Source organism: Pinus tabuliformis, chromosome 5_1, assembly GCF_031772625.1.
Source record: "Pinus tabuliformis cultivar Carrire ecotype Pingquan chromosome 5_1, CPIR1, whole genome shotgun sequence".
Lineage (NCBI taxonomy): Eukaryota > Viridiplantae > Streptophyta > Pinopsida > Pinales > Pinaceae > Pinus > Pinus tabuliformis.
In genome coordinates this window covers 636135780-636154506 of record NC_142305.1, presented here as the reverse complement: position 1 = coordinate 636154506, position 18727 = coordinate 636135780, and the positions used below count along the sequence as shown (strand labels likewise).

General features: G+C 38.3%; 1 protein-coding gene across 1 annotated transcript in view; it reads left to right on the top strand.

Annotated features, from left to right (window-relative positions):
• LOC149166568 (putative UDP-3-O-acylglucosamine N-acyltransferase 2, mitochondrial) overlaps positions 1–17386 on the top strand; it is a 154285-nt gene extending 136899 nt beyond the window's left edge. Inside the window, exons 6-7 of the mRNA XM_089431363.1 lie at positions 16902–16973; positions 17180–17386. Coding sequence (XP_089287489.1) covers positions 16902–16973; positions 17180–17248 — 141 coding nt within the window. The 3' untranslated portion in view covers positions 17249–17386. The remainder of the gene's footprint in view (positions 1–16901; positions 16974–17179) is intronic.
• Positions 17387–18727: the final 1341 nt, after the last annotated feature.

The following is an 18727-nucleotide window of genomic DNA, read 5'->3' as shown; positions in this document are numbered from 1 at the left end:
TTATTATTTTTTAATTTTCATATGATAAAAATAAAAAAAAGGAAAACGATTTACTACAAAAATTAAAATCTACAAATTAAAATTTAACAAAAATTTGATCTAAACGCTAATAAAAAAAAACTATACAATTTTTTTATTTATTTAAAGCTAACTAAACTACGCTAACCTATGCTATCTACTCTAACCTACGCTATGCATCCAATAATCCAAAACGTTGACATATAACCTAATAAAACCTACGAATTTGGAATACAACCTGGCAATACCTTTGATGCGTGATGGAATATACGGGGAGCTCACCTGAAACGCGAAAAAGATTTTAACTGTTACCGCAGCATCGGAGCATGACCTGCGACGGAGTCAAAGGACTGAGGCGGTGGTGTGAACGTATCGTGCGACCCCAGCAAAATGTGTTATCAACCTCGATTTGAACCAAGGATCTGAGCGTAATGGCCTAAAACTCATTCGATTTCTCTGCAAGGAAACTTTGATTTTCCTAACTCAACTGAGCCGGTGGTGTGAACGTCCTTTGGCAGAGGAGCAGTAGATCCTGGTAACCCGCACACAGACCCTCACAACGGTGATCAGGAGAACGATTTGTGGATGGGTTCGATGTCAAAAGCCTGAGACTTATTACCTGCTACCGTCGGAGGGTTGAAGATCAACGCATACTTTTCCGTCGTTGAGAAATGGGCACGATGCTGGATCTGGATATGCAGTGACCGATGGCGGTTTTGAATCGCCCCTTTTTGCAGAAACGTAAATAAATTACCCTCATGCGTCGGAGATGAATACGCTCTTGCTCACGCCTTTAGAAATCCTTATTTCCGCGATGAAAGCTCAGTCACGCCTTCGCCAAAATAGAAACCGAGACCTTAAATATTTGAATTGAAGTGCAGGTTGCTGGCGTTGTCAGAGGTTTGAAATCGATTTCAGAATAATCTTTCATACAGTTGATGCAATGGGCAAGAAGATTGACGACAGTCCAATGAGCAGCAAGCCGACTGCCCAGAAAACAGTGAAGCTCTTCAAAATTTATATTTGGTGAACCCCTGAAGGAAAACCCTGTCCAAGGAAACAAAAGAAAACAAAACCTTAATCTGAAATCTGTATATAAGCAAAATTTTGAAATTTGAAACCCTAGATCAGCTAATAAATTTACAGATTTGGCCCCTTAACAGCCAGATTCAGCAGTAAGCACGGAAAACATTTTAAAGAAAAATAAATTTTAGGTTTTCACTGTGAAGAACTTCAGAAAATCTCTCATGCAAACTTAAGAAAAAATAAATCGAATGATAGACCCAGGATCAAATCCAACTGGGCTCAACACAAAATGCTTGCGGGAGTTGGCTGGTTCAGCCGAGAACTTCCCCGAACGCCCACAAAACTTCCTTCAATGATGTTTTAGCATTTTAAGAGAGTAACACCAGCAAGATATGGACCCCAAAGTCTTCTTTTATTAACCAGAAACAGATTTACAAGAGAGCTTCTTCAGTATTAGACTCACAGATCGAATCTGTCTGAAATGACCACCTAAGACCCTATATAAAGGAAATGATCCCAACGGCTAGTTCGAATGATCCATGTAAAAATGATCTCGACCGTTGATGAGGATCAAGCATCTCTTGATCTCATCCGTCGATTTATTCAATTAATTTTTTATTATTATTTAAATTTTTTTTTATTATTTATTATTTTATTTTATTTTTTAGATTTTTAAATTTTTTATTATTTTTTATTTATTTCATTTTTTAAATTTATAAATTTTTTATTTATTTTATTATTTTATTTCATTTTTTTAAATGGATCATCGAACTAAGCCTTCGGAAACATCACCTAGGACCTAGGACTTAGGACTCACGAGGGGATTTAAAACATTTTCAACCCTCAAGACACATTTCATGATGACTTTTTACAATTTACATCTCAAGGGGACAAACCCACTTAATACAGACCCTCACAAAACACCCAGTTCTGCGACACAACTATAATCTAGCAGATCAACACACTAGGATTCTCCCAAAGTTCTAATGAAAAAATCCATCCCGGCTTTGGGGTCAGGTTTGAAGGAAAACTCTGCCGATCCATGGATCGGTGAGACAAAAAACCTTCCGGGACGTAGATTACCACTAGAAAGTTAGGTCCACCTAGGCAATACACATACACGACTCATGTCTGCTAAGATTATTTACAATTCATACATGCAGACTGGGTTTACAATCAAAATGATCAAGCTGCTGATGACTGCAGGATGGCTCGGACACATAGATCAGGTGCTGCCCCTTTCTGCCAAGCAAAGGGGGGGTGGACTGCATGGGTAGTTGACCAGTAGAGGTCAACATCTGGCTCCACTTGGGGACACGTTGCTGCTTGCAGGAATGTGAGAATCCAGAATCTGCATCCATACAACACAAAAATAAGTAGCGTCCATCCAAAAATCAGCATATACATTAAGCACAGAAAAGAAAAAAAAGCTCTTCATTTATTAACTATCTAAAGCAGAAATGAAAATACGGAAAAACAAGGAGTAGGGTTAGAAATACGATACAAAAGGATGCCCTACGGCATCAGATGTGTTCAATATAGTGCATACTGAGCATTTGCCTGCTTTCAGGCAAATCTGTGGGCTGCTTGTCGGATGTGCCATGTCCAATTTTGCATATGGTAGGACTTTTTCCTATCCGAAAATCAAGCTGCTCACGGCCGTCTGATGTATCAAATCTTCGTCTCATCTTCTTTCTCTTACGTTTTTTCTTTCTGGTAGGTGGAATTACTGATGACCTGGAACTTTCTGTTTCAAAACTATCAGATGAAGTATGCATGATATGTCTTTCTTTAGCCCGCATCTGATCTTTATCATTCTTAAGTCTGTCCGGATCACCTTCGATTAACCATCTTTCAATCGAATCAACAACCTCCTCATAATAAGATGGATCTTGTTGCAGCACATGAGAAGGCTCCTGATCTATTGATGTCACCTGGTTTCTTTCATCTTCCAATTGCTGAAACCTTTGAACCTGTATTCTAAATGCATCTATCTGACTAGAGTGTTCAACCTTTACAACACTGATTTGTCTGGCATGGTGCTCTTGCATGTCTTTTATTACTTTATCATTCACTTCCTTTATGTCCATCAAGCAATGCTGCATAAAATTTATTTCTTCTTTATGATTTGCTTGTATGTCAGCCACTTGATTATTATGATTGAAAGTCATGATGGTCATTTCCTCATCCATGGTTAATAGCTTATTTTGCATAGAGTCAATTTCCCTATCATGATCAGTTTTCATGGTCACCATATTTTCCTCTAAGATCGACAACCTGCTTTGCATGATTCTAATTTCTGTTTCATAATTAGTTTTTATGGCCTCAATTTCCTTAGCATGCTGGTTTTGCGTGACCTCAATCTCTCTATTACGTTTCTCCAGGTGAGTGCATAAAGTTTTCACATCATTGACATAATTAGTTTGATTGATTTCCATATTTCTTACCAGCATCATTAGATCTCGTATAATTTGCTTTTGCTCTTCTTTTTCATTGTCATTTGTCCCTGATTTTTCACTATCATGAACTTGATCTGCAATATTTTCGGTGGATGACACATTTTGACATGAAGAATCGTCCTGGGATCTTTCAGCTGGACCTCCTATCAAATTACTTACATTCTGTTGCACAATTTTGGAGGAAGAAGGCAAGCTGTTTGGATAACCATATCTATCTTCAAAAGCATTGATAATATCAGCCAAAGAAGAGAAAGAATCCTTAGGAAAATTGTTAAACCAATTCAAAGCATCATCTTCTAAAGAAAGGACAAATAGACGCATTTTGATATCACCATGATGAAACTGAGGGGGTCTGCAATATATGATCATGAAGCGAATAAACAAGTCAATATGCCTTTTAGCAGCGATTGGATCACCATCTGAAAAAATAGGCAATTCAGGAAGGGCATCTTCCGGAAAATCATGGAGACGTTCAGTAAAACGACATGGCTTAAATGAATACTCCATGATGAACAATAAGGGATCAGATGGATGATAGAACTAGCTCTTTGCTCAAGAAAATCAAAAGATGAAAGAAGTGGAGTCGCCACTTGAACAATAAAACTGATTCTAAGATCCAAGAAGTAACCACAAGTAGATATGAGGAAAGCTTCTTGTCTGGGAAAAATGAGAAAAATGGAGTCGCCACCCAAACAAGAAACAAAACCGAAGAGATGCTGCTGATATGTGATGAAAAGATGCCAAAATATTTGAATCTGCCAGCTCAAATGAGAGATGAGAAGATGAATGATGAAAAGTCGTTGAAACACCAAGGACAGAAAAACTCTATCCCCGGCAACGGCGCCAAAAATGTTGTCGCGCGGATTGGCACGACAACGCTCAGACCGGGGGCTGTCACTCTGATCCCCGGTCTCTCCGTTTGAGCCTGTCTCCCTGGCTAAGGGGGGTAGTCCCTGTGAGATGATGAGACCAACTGTCAACCAGTTGGTTGGGAGACACGAGATACGATATAAAAAGCACTCGATGGATTTGATTAATTTAGCAGACCAGTGCCTTAAGAGATTGTGGTTAAAACGATTACTTGTTAAAAAATATGGACCATGAACAGCAATCATCTATCATCAGCTAAATCACAATGCTCTTAGAATGACCAAAACGATATCCAGCAATTGAGAATTTTCAAAAAAATGAATGCTTTAAACCACCATGAATCATAACCATTAACCAGATATCAATTTCGCATCTCGACTTGAAAATTTAGATCTCAGCACGAAAGATACGACAATTCCCGAAAATGACTGGATCTGACGAAGAGAATTTTCCACAAATTTTTTTTATACTTTTTCAAAAAAAATTTAAATCTTTTTTTTTTTTTTTTTTTTTTTTTTTTTTTTTTTTATAAAATCTAAAAAAATGAAAACTAGAAATCTAACTAAAACAAATCAAAATCCTAACAAAACAAAATCGAAATTTAACCAAGCCTAAAAATAGAAATTTTTATTTTTATTTTTATCATTAAACAAAAACCAAAAGAAAAATCTATATTAAAATTTAAAAGTCTAAAACTTAAATAAAAATGTAAAACTAAATCTAAACTACTTTTACAAATAAATCTTTTTATTTTTATTATTTTTTAATTTTCATATGATAAAAATAAAAAAAGGAAAACGATTTACTACAAAAATTAAAATCTACAAATTAAAATTTAACAAAATTTGATCTAAACGCTAATAAAAAAAAACTATACAATTTTTTTATTTATTTAAAGCTAACTAAACTACGCTAACCTATGCTATCTACTCTAACCTACGCTATGCATCCAATAATCCAAAACGTTGACATATAACCTAATAAAACCTACGAATTTGGAATACAACCTGGCAATACCTTTGATGCGTGATGGAATATACGGGGAGCTCACCTGAAACGCGAAAAAGATTTTAACTGTTACCGCAGCATCGGAGCATGACCTGCGACGGAGTCAAAGGACTGAGGCGGTGGTGTGAACGTATCGTGCGACCCCAGCAAAATGTGTTATCAACCTCGATTTGAACCAAGGATCTGAGCGTAATGGCCTAAAACTCATTCGATTTCTCTGCAAGGAAACTTTGATTTTCCTAACTCAACTGAGCCGGTGGTGTGAACGTCCTTTGGCAGAGGAGCAGTAGATCCTGGTAACCCGCACACAGACCCTCACAACGGTGATCAGGAGAACGATTTGTGGATGGGTTCGATGTCAAAAGCCTGAGACTTATTACCTGCTACCGTCGGAGGGTTGAAGATCAACGCATACTTTTCCGTCGTTGAGAAATGGGCACGATGCTGGATCTGGATATGCAGTGACCGATGGCGGTTTTGAATCGCCCCTTTTTGCAGAAACGTAAATAAATTACCCTCATGCGTCGGAGATGAATACGCTCTTGCTCACGCTTTTAGAAATCCTTATTTCTGCGATGAAAGCCTTAAATATTTGAATTGAAGTGCAGGTTGCTGGCGTTGTCAGAGGTTTGAAATCGATTTCAGAATAATCTTTCATACAGTTGATGCAATGGGCAAGAAGATTGATGATAGTCCAATGAGCAGCAAGCCGACTGCCCAGAAAACAGTGAAACTCTTCAAAATTTATATTTGGTGAACCCCTGAAGGAAAACCCTGTCCAAGGAAACAAAAGAAAACAAAACCTGAATCTGAAATCTGTATATAAGCAAAAATTTAAAACCCTAGACAGCTGATTAATTTACAGATTTGGCCCCTTAACAGCCAGATTCGGCAATAAGCACAGAAACATTTTAAAGAAAAATAAATTTTAGGTTTTCACTGTGAAGAACTTCAGAAAATCTCTCATGCAAACTTAAGAAAAAATAAATCGAATGATAGACCCAGGATCAAATCCAACTGGGCTCAACACAAAATGCTTGCGGGAGTTGGCTGGTTCAGCCGAGAACTTCCCCGAACGCCCACAAAACTTCCTTCAATGATGTTTTAGCATTTTAAGAGAGTAACACCAGCAAGATATGGACCCCAAAGTCTTCTTTTATTAACCAGAAACAGATTTACAAGAGAGCTTCTTCAGTATTAGACTCACAGATCGAATCTGTCTGAAATGACCACCTAAGACCCTATATAAAGGAAATGATCCCAACGGCTAGTTCGAATGATCCATGTAAAAATGATCTCGACCGTTGATGAGGATCAAGCATCTCTTGATCTCATCCGTCGATTTATTCAATTAATTTTTTATTATTATTTAAATTTTTTTTTATTATTTATTATTTTATTTTATTTTTTAGATTTTTTAAATTTTTTATTATTTTTTATTTATTTCATTTTTTAAATTTATAAATTTTTTATTTATTTTATTATTTTATTTCATTTTTTTAAATGGATCATCGAACTAAGCCTTCGGAAACATCACCTAGGACCTAGGACTTAGGACTCACGAGGGGATTTAAAACATTTTCAACCCTCAAGACACATTTCATGATGACTTTTTACAATTTACATCTCAAGGGGACAAACCCACTTAATACAGACCCTCACAAAACACCCAGTTCTGCGACACAACTATAATCTAGCAGATCAACACACTAGGATTCTCCCAAAGTTCTAATGAAAAAATCCATCCCGGCTTTGGGGTCAGGTTTGAAGGAAAACTCTGCCGATCCATGGATCGGTGAGACAAAAAACCTTCCGGGATGTAGATTACCGCTAGAAAGTTAGGTCCACCTAGGCAATACACATACACGACTCATGTCTGCTAAGATTATTTACAATTCATACATGCAGACTGGGTTTACAATCAAAATGATCAAGCTGCTGATGACTGCAGGATGGCTCGGACACATAGATCAGGTGCTGCCCCTTTCTGCCAAGCAAAGGGGGGGTGGACTGCATGGGTAGTTGACCAGTAGAGGTCAACAGACCTATTGACAAATATCTTTGAACCTGACACCCATGCTTAATAAATAATTTTCTTCTTTCATCTTTACAATAATTTTCTTCTTTTGACAAATACATAAGAATTACATAATGTCATGAGCCAAACAACAAATATGAAGACTGATACTAGTTACATTTTCAACAATATTTACACCTAGTATTAGTTCATTGATAGACCATGAATGAGAGCTAGATTAAGAATGTAAATTAACGGCAACAATTATTAATAATTATTGGATGACTACAAAGCTTGCAGCTGATACATATCCTTTATAGTTGCCATTTATGCTAATTTCTAGGTATTGTCACATAGTAAATTGGGTTCATGTCCGTGATAATAATAGTACATGTTAATTACATAATTATGTTAGATTTGTGCATATGTAAATCTCTTCTTGAATTAGTGCAGTCATATTAATTTTCATCAATTTAATTATATCATTGATGTAGTTATTGTTGAGAAATCTAGGGCAGAGAAATAGTTAGGGTTTCTTAATTGATTTTTCATTAAACTTGACACTTTCTTGTGATATTAGATAAATGCTTCTTCATTATTATGTTGTTCAGATTATCATCAAGACAAATGCCAACAAGATCATAATGCACACAAAATAACACTAGAGATAAGCTCCAAGCCAGGCCAACACCCCACATGGGGAAAACACATAAGCTCTTCCTTATAGAATCAATTCAATGAAGAATTCCAAGACCTTGACCCAAGACCCACCACCCAAAAGAGAAGCCAGCCAAGCCCCAATGAAATCTTTGCAAAGTCAGATATGAAGAAACCCTAGTCTTCCCCAAGAAATTCGCACGTGTGAACTGAAGAAATGTCAAACACATAAAGTTTCGTCCCTCTTGTTCTTCGCTGCCCTTCTGGCTACTTCGCTCCTCTTTTTTGCTCTTCATCAGATCAAAAAAGCTTGTTACTTGTGTGTGTTCGTAATGAGGTCCAACTCTTTCTTTTATAGGCTTCTTGAGGGCAGATTTGGCCTCTTCTAGGCCGACATGAAGGGGTTGGCCGACTTATCTTTTGGTGGCTTCTAGTCTTAACTTTGTACATAAAATATATTTCTTTATTTTGATACTTGAGCACACAAGGGCTATTACACACGACTTGACTCTTTGACTTTGCACAAGACCCTAGAGCACACAATGGGTGCTTGACCTAGGACTATAAAGCAATGGGCAAGAAATCTTTTTATAATAAATAATTTTTCTTTTACAAAATAAATATTTTCTTTTCTTTTTCTTTTGACAAGTACAATGATTACATGACATCATTACAATTATGAAGACCGACACTAGTTACATCTTCAACACTCCCTCTTAACTAGGAAGGTATTCATAATTGACCACAAGTGCAAGGACATTGCTTCCAGTGAAGAGTTCTCAAAACAAGAGTTGTATTGGTAAGCCATCTCATAAGCTATCTTTTCAACTTATGTTAGTGCATCCCATCATATTAACCAAAATTGTCTTATAGCAAGGCCTTGACTAACAACTCTATCTTGTGAAAATTCCAAGTCTGAAATCTTATTTTAGCAATTGGAAATTATTTTTCTAATTGTTAATTAATTTAACAATTGATCTGCTATAACAAATACCAAATAATTCACATTGCAACCTTCACAAATAAATTGTGAAAGAAAATAGCTCTCAAATTGAAAAAATACTAGCGCACACACATAAAAATTAACAGTTATTTTTGCACAAATGTCCTCGGAAAAACCCAACTTGGGAAAACGGTGCAACAACTAAGGGTTTTATTATTATGCAGTAGTGAGAAATTATGAACACAATCTTGATGCTGAAAACTGGCAATCCTATAGAGAAAAATACTGGCAAAAATCTAGTGAGGAATTTTCTTCACCCCACAAGCAATTTGACATTGAAGATTGGTCTTTGAAACCCCTCTATGAATTTCCCTGCATCACCCTTTGCGTCGGCACAAATCCACATGACTTGGATCTCAGACTGAGCTAGCTCTTCAGCTTGCCACTGACTTTGGAAATGTTTCTCTGGGCCTCTGTGAATTTCTTCTGCCACCAGAACTCTGAAACGACTTCCTGAATCTGCAAATCAAACAACCTCTTAGAGGTTTCTGCGCAACCCATTTGTGCATATCTTTGCCTCTCTGCAAATGCACTTGTTGGATCTGGAAATCTTCCTCCAGCCTCGCTGTCTCTGCTTCCTTCTGAAGCTCGAACTTTTTTGGCAACTAACTGCTAGTCCTTTTGAAAATCGAACTCTCCAAGTGTCTCAAGTGTATTCAATGTGTTCTCCATCTACCCATCGGCTTCTTCTTATAATCCTCTGTTGGAGCACCAACGACCAAGATTAAAACTTAATCAAGGGCCAAGATCATATCAGAGTTGATCTGTGTAGTTTCTAGAGAATTCTCACCTTATCTTAATTAATAATGATTAATTAACCCTAAGAAGCATTAAAAAATAGGTTAATAATCTAATTAAGACACTTCTAGGTGGAATTTCTAGAAACAATTTCTGGGCTATGGAGAAATCTTGTGCTCTAGCCTCTCCACAAAGTTTCGAGACTAGAATACATCCGATGCTACAAATACTAACACTCCCTCTTAGCAAGGATTGTGTTCTAGTGCTGCACTCTGCACAACACCTTGTCTTTGAAGCACCTCCTGTCATGTTGCTGACGTTTGGCCATACTGCGCACCAACCACTACGCAACTCTAATGCTACATCTATGATGCTGCTGACACTGCCATACTGCTACCAACTTTTCCTATGCACTACAACTCCCTTTCATATGTTGCTGCTGCAACTGCAACTACTGCTACTGAGAAGCATCCAAAATATTGAATCAGCTATGTCTGCTGCATCTGTCTCTTGAGTTCTGATTACTACTAGCTACTGCACTGTCCTTTGAAGAATCTACGTTGTTGTTAATTCTGCTAATGAGCCTCTTGCTTTGCTGTTGACTCTATACTGCGCTCCTCAACATCTCACTGCTATTAGTATCTGCAACTGTCACTCGAGAATCTATCTGCAACTACTGACAGTGATCCATCTTGCTACTGAGTACTGTGGTCCCTTGTAGCAAGGTGATGATCCATGAGGAGGACACCTCAATGGACCCTATCCAAACATCTCCAGTTTTGGACTACAACTCTAAGTCTCCCCACCTCACTCCTGGAGGTATGTTTACCATCATTGTGAAGTCTTCCTCCAAGCTGGAGGGAAACTTGTCTATCTTTGTTGATGTTGCCTGCTGGGCCTGCTTGTCCTTCTTGAGAGGACACTGCATATTGTAGTGACTGAGCTCACCACATCTGAAGCTCTTGCTCTTTAACAGGTCGTTCTTCTTCTTCTTTTGCTCCTCCTGCCCCTGACTAGAACCCTTAGATGCTAGGGCCACATTCTCCTCCTCCTTTACACCCTTCGATCCACTACTACTACTGCCATTGATGGAGCTCTTTAATAAAGCTCGCCTCAACTCCTCCTACTGCAAGTTGAACCAAATCCTGTCCCATCCTGGTAGCATGTCTCTGCCCAATATACTTTGGACGAAGACTTGTCAATCCTCCGAGACACAATTCAATGCCAACTGTATTAGCTATGATGGTTGAGGCGCTGCCACAATAGCTACAAGCTGATCTCAGACATACTGAATCTTGGTGAGGTATGGGATCTATGCCTTCTCCCTTTTGCATCCTGGTGCATCTCAACTTTTCTTCCAGGGAACATCTTCCGTTGCTTGGAAGTACCCTAATATAGCTCAGGAGAGCATCCGACATCTGTTTGGCAGTATCCTTGCTAGATATATGTGAAACTATATGGTCCCAGACTCCATCCAGGATCAACGCTTCGGCTTCGCCATATCCTTCCTATATTCCTTCAGTTGATTTGCATCTTGGGGAACTACTACCACATTATCTATATAGGCTTTTAGGCCATATTCATCTAGAAGGAAGGACATCCTAGCCTTCCAGATGACATAGTTAGAGGCTCCCTCCAACCTATCTTGATCTCTAAGCCTTGTTGTGGCCATCTTTGAATATGTCAAAAACCCCCTCTTTCCCTTTGCTTGGCTGCTGGGTCTACTACACGCACTCCCTTCTGGAGTGAGGAAATCTGCACTTAGCTACTGTCAATCTGTTGCTGGAAAAACGAACTTCTGAAGCCCGAAGTCCCCTGAGAGAAATTTTCCTTTTGTTGTGTGTGCTTTTCTCTTCCACCCGACGCTGATTCTGCTACTGCAAAACCCTCTGAATCCAACCAAGGAATCTGCTCAGCGAAAATCTGAGCTGCTGCTCCTCCCTCTGACTGTCAGAATCATTATTCTAGGCAAATCAAATTTTTTGCCAACCTGTAATTGTAAATTGAATCCTTGCCCCAACAATTCGATCTGCTTATCAAGGTACTGCACAACCTTTGAGAATTTTGGCCTACTGCTCCCTCTGAGCAACGAAATTCCCTTCTCTGCTTCTGTGCTTCTCGGTTGATCACTCACACTCTAATACCATGTGAAAATTCCAAGTATGAGATCTTGTTGCAACAACTAGAAATTATTTTTGTAATTGTTAATTAATTTAACAATTTATCTGCTACGACAAATATTGAATAATTCACACTATAACCTTCAGAAATAAACTGCGAAAGAAAATAGCGCTGGAAACTGAGAAAATACTAGGACACACATTAAAATTAACACAATTATTTTTGGACAAATGTCCCTGGGAAAACCTAACTTGGGAAAACTGGTGCAATAACTGAGGCTTTTATTATTATGCAGAAGTGAGGAATTCTGAGTACAATTTGGATGCCGAAAACTGGCAATCCTACAGAGAAAAATACCGGCAAAAATCTAGTGAGGAATTTTCCTCACCCCACAAGCAATCCGACACTGAAGACCGGTCTCTGAAACCCATCTATGAATTGCCTTGTGTCACCCTTTGTGTAGGCACAAATCTGTACGGCTTGGATCTCACATTGAGCTGTCTCTTCAGCTTGCCACTGATTCTGGAAACGTTTCTCCCGACTTTTGTGAAATTCTTCTGCCATCAGAACTCTGAAACGACATCCCGAATCTGCAAATTGAATTGCCTCTTAGAGGCTTCTGCGCAATTCCTCTGTGGCTATCTCGACCTCTCTGCAAATGCACTCGCTAGATCTGGAAATCTTCCTCTGCCCCTCACTGTCTCTGCTTCCTTCTAAAGCTCGAACTCTTTCGGTAGCCAACTACTGCTACTCTAGAAAATCGAACTCTCCAAGTGTCTCAAGTGTGTTCAGTGTGTTCTCCATCTACCCATTGACTTCTTCTTATGATCCTCCGTTGGAGCACCAAAGACCAAGGTTAAAATTTAATCAAGGGCCAAGATCATATCAGAGTCGATCCATGTGAGTTTCTAGAGAATCCTAACCTTATCTTAATTAATTTTGATTAACTAACCAGCTCTACTAAGTTTAGACTTAGGAAACATTAAAAATAGGTTAATAATCTAATTAAGACACTACTAGGTGGAATTTCCATAAACAATTTATGGATTATGGAGAACTCTTGTGCTCTAGCCTCTCCACAAAGTTTCGAGACTAGAACACATTCGATGCTACAAACACTAATATATCTCTCCTCTAGATTAGAGCACAATGTTGGGGAGACAATGACTTATATACACCATCGTCATTGTCTCTCAAGGCACATACATATACTAGACACATACCAACAACCTGCTTTTCATGTAAACTGAAAACATGAGTTAACTAATCAAGGGAGAATCTCAACACATACATACCTTTTACTTCAGTTGGTCATCTTGTCTTCTTCAAAATGCTCCCCATCTTGGCGATGAGGCTTCATCATGTTGCAGTTGTACTGGAAAACTTCTAGGAAGCTTGCTCTACATCTGAGAGAGTAGAAAATGTCTGCAATATCATCATGGTCCTTTTTCCACTAGGTGAAGAAATATTTCCATGAAGTCATTCAATGGAGGATCTTCGAGTGATCCTCACTAACTAGTTGCTGCACGAGCTTCTTTACTATAATTTTCTAGATGACTGCTATCAACAGATTTTTCTAGACGATCTTCTTCATCAGGCAACCATATTCTCATACATGAATCTTTATATTAGAGTGCCCAAGGATCGAATTTGATTACCAAGTTTATCATTTATAGGGTCCTCATAGTTCCCTCCTCTCATCATGCTTGCCATATGATCTTCCTTTTCTTTCTTTATGTTGTACCTGCAACACTTATTGACAAGCACAACCAAGCAAAATATATGATAACAAAAGCATGATGTCAATATTGACAATTTAGGGTTTCCATGGGATCTTAGAGGATGGAATCCTAGGGTTTTCAAGTGCAAACCCTAGATCTTGGGGCGAGTTGTCATATACAACTAATCATCCTTATCAATCACTGCTTGTCACATGTTCTAGATTGCTCACAATCCCTAGAAATCAAGGGTTAGGGTTTCTATGAGGGAACAAGTGAATGAGGGTTAGGGTTTCCATATAGCTAGGGTTTCACATGTACCATCTAGGGTTTTTCAAACCTAGATATCAATACCAATATCAACTTTCAACAACAAACCCTTGGAACCATACAATCAACCCTACAACGTTTCATGTTAAACCATTAACAAAGGAATATACATACCTTACAATTACGTACCTCTGTTCTCCATGATCATAGAAGGTCTGCTTCTGGATGTCAAGTGTACATCAAGTCAAGGTGCATCTACCAGCTTCTAGATTTTTCTCAATAGTCTCTAGGCTCCTTACCTTTAGAAGCTCTTCTCCCTTTCTTTATGGCAACTCTTACTGTTGTGCAACCATTAGAATCGTCTAGAAGATCTTGTCTGGAGATCTTTACAATTATCCTTGCTCTCCAATCTTCTTGAGACAAGGACTTATTACTATCAATGTAAGATGATCTCTTCCACTGTCTGTAGCTTTCCTTGACAGTCTTTTCGAATGTCATTTGCAAGTCCTTGCTGTAGGAGAATATATCTTCAACATAAGTGAGTATGCCTTGGAGGAGAAATACTGTTCAGACTTCAAATAATACATATCTATATGCTCAGAATAGATGTCACAAGGTCGGCTTACTGTCTCCTTGTTTAGGATCGGACTGTATATATATATATATGCCAATCTTCGTCACTGTAGTTATACACAGAACCTTCCTACCTTCGTGGATCCCATACCACAGGCTCTTCTCTTGTACACAGGTCAGCGAATTATAAGGTGACTGTAGCTTGATGATAGGCCTAATGTGCCTTCAACTAATACAATCTAGGTCTCCCTAATGCGCAAAATCAAAATAGGAGTCTCGACTCCTTTTCTTGGTGACTGAAGATCCAACTTATGTCCTAAAATAATAGGAGGTCTTGGCTCCTACTGAAGTGACTCCTTCTAGCCTTACAATTAGGCCTTCAATTTGAATCTACTTGATACTATTTGAAATATGGAATTTGATGCTCAGAATTTCTTTTAGACTTGCAACTTGGATGTGCTCAAAACTTTGGTGCGCATGTATGAAGAATAGGTCTCGGTTTACAATGATACTTATGCTTAGAACTTTGGTTCCTTTGGATACTTATGCTTCCAATGTTGTTTTATGCTCAGAACGAAGTCAACAATACCCTCCAACGAAATCAGAGATTTTTACCTCATGACGTATGCTCAGAATTTAGTAGGAGACTCAGCTTCTCTTCCAAAGAGGCTGTAGCTATGCTATTAGCCCTCCAACTAGGTCAATTAGGCCTCCAATCACTTTGATCTTTTCTTATAATAAATAGATCCCTTCACTGGCTTAACAAGGCTTCTTCTAATCCTCAAAAAATGAGATTCAGATACCCACCAGTATGCACGTTGTTCTGAATTTTGGATGTCTGAGGAATCACAGAGGTTTCAGATCTTTTGGTAACAATTTCAGACCTTGTTCCTTATGCACAATACTTTGCTCCTCTTGACAAACTGCTCGGCCTTGAATGGGCTGCTAGACCATCCCTTCAGTGCTCCAGAACAGGGCTTGTATGCCCTTCAACAAACCTCACTCTTCTTGTAAATGCCTGTGGCCTTGTCCCTGTAAATAGGGCTAGCTTGAGTGCCCAGAAATTCGATCCTCCTCTAGGAGCTCGGTCCTAGATAGATGACCTTCTTGAGCTGAATTGGTGCCAATCTGATCTCCTTTTCTGCTCTTTTTTCAAAGCCCTAGCTCTGATACCATGTTGAGAAATCTAGGGCAGAGAAGCAGTTAGGGTTTCTTAATTGATTTCTCATTAAACTTGACACTATCTTGTGATATCAGATTAATGCTTCTTCATTATTATGTTGTTCAGATTATCATCAAGACAAATGCCAACAAGAAGATCATAATGCACACAAAAGAACACCAGAGATAGGCTCCAAGCCAGGGCAAAACCCCACATGAGGAAACCCAGAAGCTCTTCCTTATAGAATCAATTCAATGGAGATTTCCAGGACCTTGACCCAAAACCAACCACCCAAAAGATAAGCCATCGAAGCCCCAACGAAATCTCTGCAAAGTCAGATCTGAGGAAACCCGAGTGTTCTCCAAGAAATTCGCACGTTTGAGCTGTAGAAATGTCAAACACAGAAAATTTCATCCCTCCTGTTCTTCGCTGCCCTTCTGGCTACTTCGCTCCTCTTTCTTGCTCTTCATCAGTTCGGAAAAACTTGTTGCTTGTGTGTGTTCCTAATGAGGTCAAACTCTTTCTTTTATAGGCTTCTTGAGGGCGGATTAGGCCTCTTCTAGGCTGACATGAAGGGGCTGGCCGACTTATCTTTTGGTGGCTTCTAGACTTAACTTTGTACATAAAATATATTTCTTTCTTTTGATACTTGAGCCACACAAGGGCTATTACATCATGACTTGACTCTTTGACTTTGCACAAGACCCTAGAGCACACAATGGGTGCTTGACCTAGGACAATAAACCAATGGGCAAGAAACCCATTTATAATAAATAATTTTCCTTTTACAAAATAAATATTTTCTTATAGTAATCTTTTGACAAGTCCAATGATTACATGACATCATTACAATTATGAAGACCCCTTCAAAAGTTATGTGTACTTCCATATTACCCTAGGGCCTAAACACATTTAGCAATAGTTCTATTGTAAATTTCTCTTGCTTTTATAAAAGCTCTGTGAAACAGCTAAAATTTATTTGACAATATTTAAGCATGCAAGTCATTGAATTTTTCTTGATAGTGAAACTAATAAACAACCTTAAGTAAATTTCTGATAGAAGAGAGAATACGTGAATTATCTAAACAGTCACGAAACCGGGGGAGATTAATGCAACGTAAGAGTTATAGCAATGGAAATTTGGATACAAACTTACAAATATATGGACATTTAATTATTAAGTTGACATTGATTTCACAATGCAGAACCCATGACCTGACAAAAGAATTGTGATGTGACATGCCCTTTGTTTCTGTGACAGGTTCGATTGGCAGCCAAGAGTTGTGTGACAAAGAATATTGATGAACCTGGTGATTATGCTGGCTTCCCAGCTGTACGTTGATTTTCCCTTCTTACATATGCATAAAGCTTCTGTCAGACTTGTATCAGTATTTGATATTATCCTTTTTTCTCTTTAAAGACTGATTAATGACTCTATGTACAATTTTTTCCGTTGTGTTATGAAGCTTGTCTTAGACTTGTATTAAAAGCCTTTATACTGTTAGATTACTGAAGCCTGTTCATTCTGGTGGGTTGTAGGTTCATATTCGTGAATGGCGCAAGTCAATCATTGCCTTTCGCAAGATAGGAAGGGATCCTAAAATGTGATCACATGACGATTCCTGATGACTAAATTTTTTGGGAGACATCTAATTTCCATTGAAATATTCCAGATTATCTCTGCAGTAGTTCCTGGAGAGTTTCCAGTTTAAATTAGGAAAGCTTAACTGTGTTGCTTTTCAAGAACTATGCAGTAGGAATGCTATTTTAGATTTTCTACTGTTTAAATGACCATTTTGGTGTAAGGAAGATGTACCTGTTTTTTTTTATCTTCTTCAATCCAAGTGAATATCAGTTGACGGCGACTTGCTCATCTTTACCTGGATTACAGTTCTAAGGAAGGATGGTTCTTCTGCTTTAAAATTGACTGGAAGAATAACTCGCTTTAAACATTCTTGAGTACTCCGCAGCTATATCACATCAAAATATTTTGGGTGTAGGTTATTCCAATTGTAGAGTTTGTTGAGAGGAGTAGCCTGGCATCTGCCAAGTCTCATGGGTGGTTAGGTGGTTAGTTATGTTGTTCAACTGTCTGTTTGAAACCACCCCCAATTAAAGAAGAATAGGAGTAAAAAGTCTTGACTGTCTTTCTCTGCTTACTTCTGTCTATTGATGATGCTGTTTGAATATAAGGTTTGTTTTATATCCAATATCAGAGTAGAGAGGATTTGAGGGTGGATTATCAATGGTCACTAGAGAAGGCGGAAGCAAATTCAGTGTGGTTGGTAACTGGTTGTTAGATGGCACTGTTTTAATTGCAGCCCAGTCCGACATTGACATAAGTGGATCAAACAAAGTGCATACTAACTAGGTTCGGTCTTCATAATATCAAACAAGGTGTTGAAATTGTGACTAGGTTCGGTCTTCATAATGAATATTTATCATTATGATTTTGTAGAAGAGTCAAAAAGATTTATTTGAGTCAAAAGAAAACTATTTTATCATGTCCTATTTGGACATTTAAAAGAAAAAGAAAATTGAATTTTTAAACCATATTTTAGTGTCTCCAAGTTGACCAAGTCGGCCTGCCCAAGGGTCATGTCCCTTCGCATGGACAAACACCTATATATTGGCATTATCGCTCCACCATTTTGGTAACCAACTCGCAACTTTTGTGGAAGAGAAATTCGGATGTCTGAGGCACACTTCTCTATGGTATGCAAACTATTTGAGGCACCAATCTTCAATGGTATGTGAGCTATTTGAGGCTATATATATCATAGTTTTAAAATTCGGCCAATTCAAAACGGAAACGACCGAGTTGATCCGTTTCATTGCCCAGAAATATGACTTGGTGGAGGAAATGGTTCGGGAGGCCAAGTCATGGTTGACTTGGCCAACTCGGCCCTTTCCACATCTACTCAGCTGAGTCATTAAATCCGGCCAATCACCCAAAAAAACAGGGATTTTTCTAAATTTTTTTAACTTTTTAACATTTAGCTGATTGTTGGGGACTCCAAGGTGTTTTCTAAATTGGTTAAGTGCTATTTGGGGTCCATTCCCCTCTCCTAGTATTGATATGCTATT